General features: G+C 30.0%; 1 protein-coding gene across 42 annotated transcripts in view; it reads left to right on the forward strand.

Moving 5' to 3' along the window:
- The first annotated feature begins 2,212 nt into the window (after nt 1–2,212).
- LOC122273570 (uncharacterized) overlaps nt 2,213–14,421 on the forward strand; it is a 109,834-nt gene continuing 97,625 nt past the window's right edge. For 14 of the 42 annotated variants that reach the window (XM_087159155.1, XM_087159156.1, XM_087159163.1 and 11 more), the window contains exons 1-8: nt 2,216–2,341; nt 2,482–2,499; nt 7,006–7,023; nt 9,305–9,337; nt 9,613–9,627; nt 11,143–11,169; nt 12,756–12,779; nt 13,502–13,525. In XM_087159155.1, coding sequence (XP_087015281.1) covers nt 2,299–2,341; nt 2,482–2,499; nt 7,006–7,023; nt 9,305–9,337; nt 9,613–9,627; nt 11,143–11,169; nt 12,756–12,779; nt 13,502–13,525 — 202 coding nt within the window. In that variant the 5' untranslated portion in view covers nt 2,216–2,298. Of the gene's footprint in view, nt 2,342–2,481; nt 2,500–7,005; nt 7,024–9,304; nt 9,338–9,612; nt 9,628–11,142; nt 11,170–12,755; nt 12,780–13,501; nt 13,526–14,421 lie in introns of all 42 variants that reach the window. The other 28 variants (XM_087159189.1, XM_087159165.1, XM_087159190.1 and 25 more) reach the window with 7 other exon arrangements.

Raw genomic sequence — 14,421 nt, forward strand, 5'->3', positions numbered from 1 at the left:
TTTACAGGAACATGTGAAAGAAAACAAATTCTGACATACTGAAGTTTTTACAGTAATAACTACCATAAAATCATTGAATTACTCTAATTAAATAAGCATTAGAGATAAATTACTACAAAATAATATTTCACGATAAAATTGGATTGTACGGTAAAAAGGATTTGATGGATGATGTATCCCAAGTGACGGTACATAATTCCGCAATTTGGTCCGAAATTTTTTACAATGTAATAATAAATTCTTTTTTTTCTGCTCATCGTTAAATAATTGGGAATAGGATATCAAATGTTCATAGTTAAAAAATTGATATAATCACTAGTATTGCACGAGGAAAAATAATTCTGTCACAATTGCCATTCTTGCAACGTAAAGACATTTCTTTTAAAAAGCAACAACAACATAATGCTGGTAATTTAACCAAAGTTTACGACATTTAAACCATTCGTTTGGTAGTTTTTCCATTTGGAAATGCTGTATCGGAAAATCTGGTTTTAAAAATTATAGTTATTACTAACACACATTTATACAAAGTAGAGGTTTTTCCTACATATTCTAAATCTACTGCTTGATTGGCTACACCCGAACATATCCTCGACTGCCTTGGTCCTTCCAGTGGAAATCTCTGCGAAGATCTGTCCTACGTGCTTGATATGCTCAGAGTTGCTGTTGTTATTTTTGTTCATTTACGTCGCAATAGAGCTGCACAATGGGCTATTGGCGAAGATCTGGGAAATATCCCTGAGGATGATCCGAAGACATGCCATCACAATTTTGATCCTCTGCAGAGGGGATGGCACCCCACTTCAGTAGCCCGACGACCCGCACACGAAGTCGAGCACTTTACGGTAAAACAGTTTAATGAGGACCAATACCGCACACCCTCGGTCCCTACACAGGCTGATCCAAGTCGTCAGCCACCCACACACTGACCGTAGTCAGTGATGCTTGGCTTCGGTGATCTGCTGTGAACCGTGTCTTAACGATCAGATCACTGCGGGACACTCAGAGTTGCTGGTGGCATGAACTAGATTTAGCTTTACTAACAATTGAGGACTAGCAACATCACACAAAATACTGTTTATAAGCTTTCAAGTTGAATATCAAGAGTCTAGTGGAAGAACATATGGCAGAAATTAGATGCATCCACTATTGGGAGGAAGTAGCTGGCTCGAATCCCATTTTTTCTTTTTTTAAATTTTTGCTATTTCTTTTTCCACATTGTGCTGACAGTACTTCGAGTTATCAAGTACTTATAAACTGAACTTTGTAATGAGTGCACATGCCTGCATATGTATGTCTAATAATAAATAAATAAATAAAAGTAGGTGGATCAATTTTGAGGAGATATTCGAACTTGGTACATACACATTTTCATTTTAAAATATTGAAATATTATTAATACGAAACAATTAAGTTACTGATTTTTCTCCTTGTTCAGGCATTTGTATATTTACAAACACGCCTTTTTATTGATTTAAGGGAAGCAATGTAATTGTACGGTCATAAAGCACCGTACTCAGTACATCACCGGAATAAAGCATCTGTGGCTGCTGTCAGTAAGCGGGGAAGGCTAACCACTTTTATCAGTTTGTGAAGACTGAGGGTGCACGGTATCGGTCCTCATCAAACTGTTCTACTGTAAATTGGTCGACTTCATGTGCAGGCTATTCAGCTACCACAGTAGAGTTCCTATAATCTCTGCAGAGGATCAAAATTGTGATAGCATGCCATGGAATCATCCTCAGGGCGTAGACCATCTTCAGTAGCCTATAATGCAGCTCTAGTGAAACATAAATACTGATTGATAAAGTTAGACTATAGTTAATATAGAAATAAAAATAATTAAGTGACCAAAAACGAAGTTTACAAGCTTTTACTAAATAAAATAGAAATTACCCTGATGAAAATTTTATCTGCGGAAACTTTTTGAAAGGTTTTAACCCTGAAATGTTTACCTAAAAATGTATATCACATATACCTCATAAACAACTGTAAATATATTGCTTAACATATATGTTTATATATTTTCAATTTTGGAGCTTGAGACGAAATAAAAACAAATAGAAAATATACATCATTCACATTTTGCCTTTGCCATTATTCTTATGCCATAAAAAAGGAGTAAATTAAAGATGCTATCACTAAAGCAAATGCAGCGGTCGTACAAGAAGTGACACAATTACAGCCTCTGAACTTAGGTACGTATTTAATGATATCTCGAAAATAATTTCCCTGTTTTAGTGTTTAAGCGGAAGCTGCATTGGATAGCTGCGTTTCCTGTGTTTTCCGTTTGGAGCAATGTCATTATATCAGCTTATTCTAGCATGTAGCATCTTGGGAGGTATTATTTTTTAAAAACTATGAAACAGTGACTGCTTATATCATGGATTGTAATCATTGCCATCATCTAATAAAAGTGATAATTAAAAAAAAAATTCTAAAAATAATAATAAAATCTAACTTAATTTTTATATTTTATAGTTGGTGTATTTCCAATACGTAAGTTGAAAACAACTGTTATAAAATCTTTACATATGACATTTAAAAAAATAAAATAAAAATAATAATAGTATTTAAGGATTCTTTTTTATTTTATACAAGGTGTTTCGTAATCCTTACTCAGATAATTAAATTTCTAGAATTCATATGAAAATTTTATAAGGATTTTAAAAATTAATTAGTTATCGCAGTTTTGATCTGATGTATTTAATAAAATGAAAGTGCAGAAAGGGTCATTTTCAATTTTAAACTAAACGCGAGTTCTTTTTAAAAATACCAATTTGTTCAACAGTTATTTTAATATTAAGAGTTGTTTTCGTGAATTTTTTTTAACTTTTTTTTTTGCTTTTAATAACGATTATTTATCGATTGTGGTCGAAACATATGTCTGTCGAATTAATTATGTTCTAAGCTCCTACTTGAGTTGTTGCCAAAAGTAACAAAAAATAGATACATAAAATTAAAAGCACAAGTGACAACATATCTATCGAATTTTTTCAAGAATATAAATATCGCAATTGAGTTAAATATCGTTTGCATCTTGAACTGTTATGAAGTATAATATTATTGTTATAAATTGTAACGAGTAAAATTACTTCTCATATATTACTTTTTCCTGCGTCATACTTCAAATAAAAGTAATCGCTTATCTTTTACAATTAGCATAATAACAAGATGTTCTTACATAAAATTATATCAATTGTATGTTTTATATACAAAATTATCTTTTTTTAAAGTGTCGAATTAGGGAAAAATTCCTGAGGTTTTTGAGCGGAGCCTCTTAATATTATTGCTGTTGTTACGACTATAGCATACATCATCACGCCTGCTTGGTGAATCCAAGCATATTTAAGACAGAGAGAGCATTTCATGTTTTTGAATGCGTCATACACTCGGCTAGAATGCGTCATACACTCGGCCATACACGCGTCACAGCCCGTTTATTGTACTGTCACCCTTGATACTTTGATTATGCTGTGATCAATAAATTAACTTTGGTAACAGTTACCCATGTTCAACAAAGAAAATCATTTAAGGAATTACTTGAAACATTTAACATTGACAATCAATTTTATTAATACTCAAATTTTCACACAAAAACGCAATCAAAACATTTCCAAATGCTATCAAGAAGATATCAACTACTTCCAAATTATACGTTACTTCAAGTTTAATATTTATCAGCACAAAATTATCTTTTCAATAAAATGCAATTAAAAATCTAAGGCTCAACATTCTATTATTCCAAATCTCGAAAAAACAATTAAGAATCAAAGGCACACTTATCATAAAATCTACTAAAATCAATTAAAAATATAGATCATAATACTCTTTGAGTCCTGTAAACACGAAAAAACTTATCTCAAAATATATATCTTAAAATACAGTAGAAACAATGAAAAGTTAGGGTAAATTATTCTTTTAAAACTGTACTAAAATCGAACTTATAAATTATAATATTTATTATATAAAATATATATAATAAATTTATAAATTCACACCAAAATACGGACCAAATCCCTGTAACGCCCACCGGTATTGCCGCTAGACGCGTGGATCAGGTCAACATTCCATTCTCTGATAGACAGCACTTCAAGCTTCTTTGGGCTTCCTTCTAGTAAGGCAGTTCGCACTTGCGGGACAACTGACTTTCAGCATTGAGACGCTTGGGATAGGAAAACAGATACGAACATAGCGGCTTCCGTCTTAGATCCCCTTTCTCAGCGACTCCAGCTTTAATTCATCAACCTCTCAGCGGTACCGTCCATTCTCCCTCAGTCTTCGTCTTCGTCCTTGATTTGGCTGAGGCCTTTCACCTCTTCATCTTCAACTTGTTGGTCTTTAGATGTTTCTGTCTTGATGTGGAATCTAGAAAGGAAAAGATTAAGCAAAAGAACTATTAAGATCATATTGGGGTGGTGCTAAGATCTGATTGGTCCAGTAGTTGGGATCTGGGCGGGGCTAGAATTTCCTGGTTACAAGTAATTTTGTAGCGCCAGTTTTGATAGTGGTGTATTAGTGAACTAGGAAAATTTGAAGATAAATTTAGGCCCTAAAAAAAAGGCCTTTTTTAATTCAATTAAATTAAGGAGAAAATTAGATTTCAGGGTTTAAATTGTGCAATTTTAAAATTATTTGAAAGAATTGCGTCCCTCGTGAGGAAGTGCGCTATCGGTCTAATTTTACTATCCTCAATATACATTTCAGTTTGAAAAATTTTATTGTAGTTTGCAACATCGCAATTTATTGCTTTATTGAAGAAGTTAATATTAATATCTAAGATAGTTTCGGTTAAGGTTTTTAATTTAAAGTCTCTATGAATAGCATTGTTTCTGATGTAATATGGGACTCCGCTGAGTCTACGCAACATTTTATTTTGGAATACATTGAGCTTTTTTGCCTGTGCTTTATTTAAATTGCACCAGGCTGGTGATGCATATGTTAATATGGGTCTAATATATGTAATATAAATGAATTTTTTTATTCTTAAGAGATAATTTAGAATGTGGGTTTAAAAGACATTTGAGTTTATTATAAATGCTATATGATTTTGCTATGATATGGTTTATGTGGTCATTCCAGTTGAGATTTTTGTTGATAGTTTGTCCTAAATAAGTCGCTTTATCGACTATTGGTATATCATTATCAAAGAATGTAAGATTTTGTTGTATTACTGTGTTTTCGCCCTCAGTTACTATTCACAACCTTTTTATTCTTTTGTCAGCAAGGCGAAAGAACCTCAGACTAACCTGTTTTCCTCCCACGAGCAGTCACGCAACCAGTGGACGTCAGAACAAAAAAAAAGTTCCATGAGAAAAACAGTCCCAAATTAAATAATACATTATAAAACTGATAAGACAATACTAATTAAATATAAATAAACTTAAATCCACATAATTTAACCCAAAAATCCCAATTTAAAAGGATAATTACAATTTCTAATAAATATCAATATAGTGATGACATTTAAACTTTATAATGGTGCTGCCATCTGGAGGCAAATCAAGTTACACCATAAAAACTCACAAGAATTCGAAAATAAGCAGAGCTAACCAGTGCAGCCATCTATTGATGAAATAAGCGAACTATTTCCGCTGAAAAAGTAACCCATCTTCAAAAATATTAAAAAAAAATTACAATAAATTTCTATTTATTACAATGCCATCGCCTCACCAAAAAAATTAAAAGATACTTTTAATTTTTTGAAATACTAAAGCACAATTTGTTAAGATGACCTGGAACGCCATCAAGAAACAAAGAACGCTAAATTACTGGTATCAAAGGGGGAAAAAATTCTTTCTTTAAGCTGTTCAAAACAAATTCCCACTTAAAGTTCAAAATCTCTAAAAGCATCACACAGCTTTAAACCTACTTTTAGATTTTTATCCCTAAAATCAAATCTGTTCCTCACAAAGAGCAGCTTGCGAGGAAACAGAAAAGAGGAGTCAAATTTGAGCCCAAGAAGTTCAAACTACTATTAATTTTAAGAACATTACTGATTAACTCTATTTTTAACAAGATATTCCCAAGCGGACCACAGGAGGTCAGGATATCTTACACTTGTTCTCCTTTAAAACAGGATTAAAACACTACACTATCTCATTGAAATTAAAATTATAGTCCTTTGCTTGTTTTTCCCTGCTATTTTCTCTAGCTGTTGCAGATTTTTCCCAGTTATCCCATGCCGTTGCATAAGTATTATGTAATTTGTCTAGCAAATCCTTAGCATAATTTTCCTGTTCAGCATGCGAAAAAAGGGAAAAATTGCCTTGTATAAACACACTCGTTCGGTCACCCTGTTGCGAAGGTTTATATTTGGGACACATATTAGATTATAATCCAAATATCATAAATATACGTGTATGAAATTTTTTATCTCTGCCTCAAAATTGGAAATGCATAAATGCATTTATGCATTCCCAATATAATATAAAATAAAACACATAAAACGTGAATTGCTATCATCTGGAAATGTAAAAGGTCACGGCGCCAATTTGTGCCATTTCTATCCAATTTGCCTAACCTTGTCACGGCACCAATTCTGTACTGTTACCCATATAAAACTTTGATTAGGCTGTAATCAATAAATTAACTTTTTCCAAAGTTAATTTATTGATCACAGCCTAATCAAAGTCATATAGGGGTAACAGTACTTTATAGGGTTGACCCTTATATATTATCCTCCCTGTATAGATATAAATTTTGATCTGAACTAGAGAACTTTCAATCTTCAATTCAGTACTTCCAGAGCTATAATTTGTTCTTGGGAGGACTTTATGACCAGACGGATTTGACGTGCACTAGTCACCATTTACTACACGGAGAATTTTAGGCCAGTGGCAACGGAACTCATGACTTTTTGGATATGGGCCCAATGCCCTACCAATCAGGCTATCCCTGGCCTCTTAATTAATTTTTTTTATAAATTTTATCATTTGATTCTGTATTTTATTGTTATCTAGAACCTACTAACATTGTATAACAGTTAATTTTACATGATTTTAGCCATGCCTCAATTTTATGGTAAGAGATATCTTTTTTTATTGATTTCCATTCCAATCCGATGGTGAGGCACAATATATACTGACACTAAAACCATTTTCATAAGTTTTTGAGTCAATGTTTGATTATTATGGTTATCATATTTTTATTCATGGATTGTATGATATTTATTTTAAGACAATTTTGAAAAGATTTCTATAACGTGAATTCTGCTTTTTTAAAACTTTTTTTATTCTATTTTTTTAATTTTTTTAATTCTGTTTTTATTTTTTCATGTAAAAACCTAAATTTCAAACAATATAATTGACGAGGAAAATAAAAAAAATCGAAATTAAAAATTGTGTTAAAAACAACTTTTTTGCGTTTCAGTTGCTAAGAAACTATATTAGTTAAATAAAAACTTATAATGTGCATTATGGAAATCATAGCAAAATTCAAATTTGCTTTGAAATGATAAAAAAATAATTTCAAAATTTGTGGCAACAGAATTTAAAAGACTTTAGCAAATTCAACATTGCTTTTTCAATAAATATTTACAAAACAAACATTTTTTATTTTCAGAACAAAGTTAAATATTGAATTTAAAAAAGAAATGTCTGAGCAAAATTTTCAAAAATTAGCACCAGTACAACAAAATTTATTAAATAATTTAATAAATTTTTGATAATAGAAGACGTTATTTAAACTTTTTTAATGCTAATAATTCAATAACTCAATTGGTAGCCTTAAGAGTTGGTAGCCTCAATTGGTTCCATAATGCACATTATTTATCTTGGAGACCATACATGTCTTGATATAAATCTAAATCAATTATAATATTTCATAAAAACAAAAAAAGAGATATTAACTGGTGCACAACATCTTAAGTTTAATGTATGCATAAGATGTACATAATGTAAATATTGGCATCAGAAACTTTATTTAATATGAAAAGTATTGAGTAGAGACACAATTGGATCTGAAATGAGTCGTAAAATGCTTTCATAAAAAAAGTGTGATTATAAGAAGAAACATGATGTAAAACTAAATATTGAGACATTTATATTAATTTTATTTTTATGTGATCCAAATAATAATAATAATTTATGGTAAGTTCATTCTAGTTCAGTTATTTCTTCAGATGTTGTCAGCTGTTATTGCTGTTAAAATCAGGATGATGTTAGGTAATGTTAAACGAAAAAACGAAAGGCAGTTCATCCATTATAAATTATGTAATAATTCTTCAAATGAGATAGCAGTTTAATTCCTTTTAAGAAAAATGATAAAGGATTTTACATAAGTATTATTGAGTTACGGTGGTCCAAGAGATATGGAGTTCGCTAACCAATGTGGTTACCCAGGTTCCAATTCCGGCGGTGGATGGTTGATGTAAATCCTACTTCCGGCTTGCACTGCTACAGTGCTAACTTAAAACAACCTCAGTGTTAGGCGGAATATGGGTTGGTATTCCTTTGCAACAGTAATGTTATAGTCATTTTTCTCTGCAATAAAGGCAAATGTGGGTTGGTTCTATCACATACTCTTCCACGAAGGTTAGTTTTTCCAATGCTTGATTTAGGATGCTTTATTCGTCTTCCGGGTTTGGTTCAAAATTAGTAGGCTCCAAAGTTGTAAAGTGACAGTCATTCATTTAGAATCGGGTCGCAGCTCTACAACAGCGGCTGTGAAATAAAAAAAAAATAAAATAAGTAATTTTTAAAAAAAAATGAATTAAAGTAAGGCACTTAAAAAGGTTTTATATCAAATAAATTATCTCCATTCTGTCCCAAATCATTGTGCAAAAATTTATATATTCTAAGAAACTCAACACAATACAAAAATATGGTCTTTTAGTACCTTCATATAATAAAAATTAAGAAATCGCATGTTTTTGCAAAATAAACAAATGTCATTAAATTAAAAGAATTTAAAGTAGAACCTAGCTCTGAGAAATTATTTAAAATTATTATTTTGAACATATTTCGATTAAGTTATTCATATGGATCCAGAGTAATTTTTATTAAGCAGTAGCTTGACCCACTCATTGAAGTAACAACCAACCAACCTCTTAGTACATGAACTGCTAAATAAAACAAAAATTTAATTAGAATTATTCCGGCATTTATTTAATTTATCTATATTCGAGTTAGCAAAATCATTTAGGTAATCAATTTTTTTTGAAAAATTGTGTTTCAATCTAATTTAAAAAATTAGATTGAAAAAGAAAATTTTCAATCTACAGAACTATTTTAATTTAAAAATTTACTTCCTAATGATTTTAAAGCATGTCCTTCGAGTTTACGTACAAGTGTTTGTTTTTTAGGAAATTTCAACCCAGCTGCTCCAGCACCTCAAGGTAAAATTTGCTAGAAATGTTTGATAAATAGCATTATATTTCTAATTTTAGCATCTTAATTCTTATGAGGAAATCCATTAGTTTAAAAAATAAAATGATTTATAAGCACCCATATATTTTTTTAAACGTCATATTATTGATAATATAATAATAAATTTATTTAATGCAATATTTATTCAATCTTAATATTTTCGATATCATTAACATTTTTATAATTATTATTGCTTTATTACTACTAATGTTGATAATATATAATATTCAAAATTTGATTTTAGTTTTTCGTTACCATCGTAAGTATTATTCGCATATGCATGTCTATTCGATATTATTCTTCGTAATATAAATCTTTATAATTCTTCAGTAAAAAATAAATAAAAAAAAAATTAAATAAACAAGGAAAAAAATGAAAGTTTTTGACTTAAAAACTGCAAAAAATATTCTGTTGGAAGAGTACTTATAATTATTGTGATTGAATGTGCTTGAAAAATAATAAATTATATATTAATAAGTTTAGTTTCCTTATGAATTTTTATCTTATCGTAGTATTGTATTCTACTACTTGTCTGCATTAGTTTGAAGTAAAACAGTAGAAATAAAATAGTATTTCAAGCTGAAACAATGAAAATTTTTTTTGTAATACTACACTCTATAACAAAAAAATCAACGCACTAAGAAGGAGTTGTCCGATTGAAACGAAAATTGGTGGATAGGAAGACAATGTACAGAATAGTAAATGATTAAAATTTCAGAAAAATTGAATAATTTATTGCAGAGTTACAGTAACAAGTTCAATAAGGTGTTGACCCGCCTCTAGCCTGGATACAAGCTGCCACACGGCGTGGCATAGACCGATAAAGCTCCCGGATGGTCTCTTGCGGTATTTCCTGCCAAATTCAATCCAATTGTCGAACGAGTTCATCAACATTCCGTGCCAGATGCAATCGCCTTCCCATTATATCCCAGATATGCTCGATGGGAGAGAGATTTGGTGATCTGGCAGGCCAAGGAAGAGTTCACAAGCTTGCAGACAGTTCATAGCAACACGTGCCGTATGCGGTCTGGCATTGTCCTGCTGAAAAACCAGCCCAGGGCGCTGCAAAAGAAACGGTAGCAAAACAGGTCTTAGGATGTCGTAGACGTACCGCAGTGCAGTAAGTGTACCTCTAATGACGACCAAAGGGGTCCGGCTGTCAAAGGAAATGACACTCCAGACCATAATGCCTTGTTGAGGGCCGGTGTGGCGTGCAATAGTGAAGGCAGGATCCCCCCCTTTGCCCTGTACTTCTCTAAACACGTTTTCGATTATCGCCAGGACACAGTTGGAAGCGGGTTTCGTAGCTAAAGACTACACGTCCCCAGTTGGCATCATTCCAGCCATATCTGTTCAAAACATTCAAGCATATGAAATTTCAAAGCAATGCGATGATTGCTTCTTGGTGCGTCGATTGGTTTGTTATAGAGTGTATTTGCAAGCAGAAAATCAAGTATTAATTTTGAAATGAAATAATCGATAATCTGATGTATTATGAAAAATTGGTTTATGGAAGTTCAGAAGCAAGCTATCATTTCCCGATGAAAAATTTTCTTAAAATTTACATGAAGTTTTTTTCATAACAATAGCAAAACATTTTAGAATCATCATAAAATCATGTACACTTATTCAATATATCTATTATTCATTATTATTTATTTATACCTAAAATTTTATAAATATATATTATGAAAAGTTTAAATTTCTGGTAACCTATAAACTTCAGATATTCTATGTGTGCTCTATTTATTTAGACTTTTCAATTGCTTTTCAGATACATATTACCCAGATGGACATGGCGGTAAGTGTTTTTTACGTAATCGTACTGTAGATGGTAGTCAATAGTGTTTAATTTTACATTCAAAGAAATTAATGTCAGACGAAGTAAGTTATCCCGTAGTAGTCTTATCGTAAAGACATTGTTCCCAGTAAAACACCGAAGTCAAGCATCACTGGCTGTGATCAGTAAGCGGGTAGAGAAGACTTGGATCAGCCTATGTAGAGACCGAGAGTGCGCGGTATCGGTCCTCAATAAACTGTTCTACTTTAAAGTACTAGGTCAGTAAGAGCGTAGGTGATTGGGCTACTAAAGTGAAGGAGCCCTCTGCTGAGGATAGAGATTGTGGTCGGATGTCTTAAAATCATTTTTAGGGAAGTATCCCAGAATGTCGCGCATATCCCATTGAGCAGTTCTAGTGCGACGCAATAAAATTCCTATCTACCTAATTTTAAGTGATTTTTTAACGATATGAGAAAGTGTGCATAGGATTAATATAAGTTTGACTCTTTCATTCAGACAAAGTAATAATTTTTTGTCTGAATACCTGAGCCATTTTACTTGATTACAGAGATCGCGATAAGATTCCCCTTATTGCAATCTACATAATTCTTATGATTATTTTACTACCTTATGATTATTCTTATAAACCTGGCTGTAAAGTATAGTTTGCAAAAAATTAAATTGACTAATGTTTTTTTTTTTTTTTTTTTTTTTTTTTTTTTTTTTTTTTTAAATTGAACAGTACAGAGTTTTTTATTTAGCGTCCCACATGATATACACGTGTGAACTTGAGCTTGACGTCACAAGAGGGTCAGATCGTTAGGTTTGATAACGCTCTCATGACGTCACTTACAGGTATTCAATTATACCTGATGCAATTATTTTATTCAGATTGTTAAGAAATCCTAGCCTAAGAGTTGTAATGTAAACAAACTTGGTTAGGCACAGCCACGTGGTTAGGCGTAACTATGTGATTAGTTTCAAGTACCCAAATTTAACTAAACAATTGAAATATGGAAATCTTCTATGCATTTAAAATGTTGTGAAAATGTTGCCAACTATTAGATATGCTGAAGTTCGGATCTTTTTATTTAAAGAAAAATCTTATTTTCTGAAATGTAGTTTTCACATAATATTTCAAATGCTTTAAGTATTTTCCTCTTTGAAATATTTTACGAAAATCAGAAGTAAAAAAATAGATTAATGACCATTCGTAATGACCATTTGTTACAAGTTTAATAGTGGATTTTGCTGTAATTCAGACTTAAAGACTTTTATCTTGCTTTCTAAATGATTGCATGTTAGCAGCTCTAACCAATGCCCAAGAGACTTAAAATGAGATCCAAGAAATACAGATAAAAATAGTAATACATTAATTGTATTCTAATTTTTTTTAAATAAAATAACTTCGTGTGGGAAATAGCAGGATTTTAGATAAAAGATAAAATGCTAACGAAATACACTTGATAGTTTGCGTCTTTTATTTTAAAATTTTAAGATAAAAGAAGTATTATTTGAAGTCTTATTAGAGTATTTATTCAGAATATATGAGGAACTCATTTTCCTACTTTTGACTATTATAATTTATCTAAACTACTTATTTGTAGGGTACTACGAAGCGCAACCACAGGGTAAATATTAAGTTTCTTAGTTTTTCAATGTATGAATTTTAATTCTGGTGGACATTTGCATTAAAGTTTAAAATATCTGTATATATATATATATATACATATATATATATATATATATATATATATATATATATATATATATATATATATATATATATATATATATATATATATATATATATATATATATATATATATATATATATATATATATATATATATATATATATATATATATATATATATATATATATATATATATATATATATATATATATATATAATATTTTTCTCTTTGATGTACTTCATAAAAATCACAGGTAAAAAAAGATAGATACTTTCGTTTCAAGTTTAATAGGGGATCCTGATTTAATTTAAATTCAAAAAAAATTATGAAGCTTTATAAATGAATACACGTGAGCAGCTCTAATCTATGTCCAAGAGACTTAAAATAAAATACAAGAAACAGAAATTAAAATAATAGTACATTAAGTGTATTCTATTTTTTTTTAATAAAATAAATTTCTGAGGGAGATAACAGTGTTTTAGATAAAAGATAAAATGCTAACGAAATACACTTGATAGCTTGCTTCTTTCATTTTAAAAGTTCATGATATAAGAAATATTATTTGAAGTCTTATAAGAGTATTTATTTAGAATATAAAATGAACTAAACTTCCCATTTTTGACTGATATAATTTATATAAATTAATTCTTTTTAGGGTACTACGAAGCTCAACCACAGGGTAAATATTTAAATTTATGTTTTTTTTATGTATGAATATTAATACTGGCGGAATTACATTTTTATAAAGTTAAATATCTCATACGATTTTTAATCAGATGAATTGAATTAAAGGAATTTGTAGCATTGTCTATTTATCAAAAAAATAAATAGATCAATTCTTCAAAAAAATTGATAAAAATCAATGTATGTATGTATTATTTACTATATAAAATCATTGAGCTTATTGTATGTGATAATTATTAATAAATTTACTAAAAATTATTTGTTAACTTACATTATATTTTTACTAAGAGCAAATCTAATTCGGGTAAATACATGTCTAAAAATCTTTTGATATTTATTAAGAAAAATTAATAAAAAAATGAATTAAAAAAATTAGAGAAAAAGGTGAAAAATTTTAAAAACTTCAAAGGGCGTTAAAAATTTCTCTAAAGCTCTGATTATAAAAATTTTTAACAAAAATTCAACCTTTATTATTATAAACTTTGAAATATCCAGCATAATATTACTTTATGCACACCCAGTTTTGGCCCAATACAGGGTAACTAGCAAATCAAACGCGCTTCCATACTTCAGTAAGAACGTGCCATAAAATGATCCCATCATCCTCTATTTACGTTTGTATTTTCATATTTTGTAATCTTTCAAACTTTTTACAAAAATATTTCAAATAATTTTTTTAAAGATACCTGTAAATATTAATACTTGAAATTACTGTTCTCCTTATAAATTCTATTTTGTAATATTTTTTGTATTTTTCTTACATTTTATTTTCCATTTTTTTCCTTTATTATATTTTATTTTGCTAAATTTGTGCTATTTTTGTTTCAACTTTTATGGAGCTTCTCGCACCATTGCATTTATGTATTTTGCTTTGACTATATATATATATAT

The sequence above is a fragment of the Parasteatoda tepidariorum genome, chromosome 3 (assembly GCF_982258835.1).
Source record: "Parasteatoda tepidariorum strain Cologne lab strain chromosome 3, Ptep-v5.0, whole genome shotgun sequence".
In the NCBI taxonomy this organism is placed as follows: domain Eukaryota; kingdom Metazoa; phylum Arthropoda; class Arachnida; order Araneae; family Theridiidae; genus Parasteatoda; species Parasteatoda tepidariorum.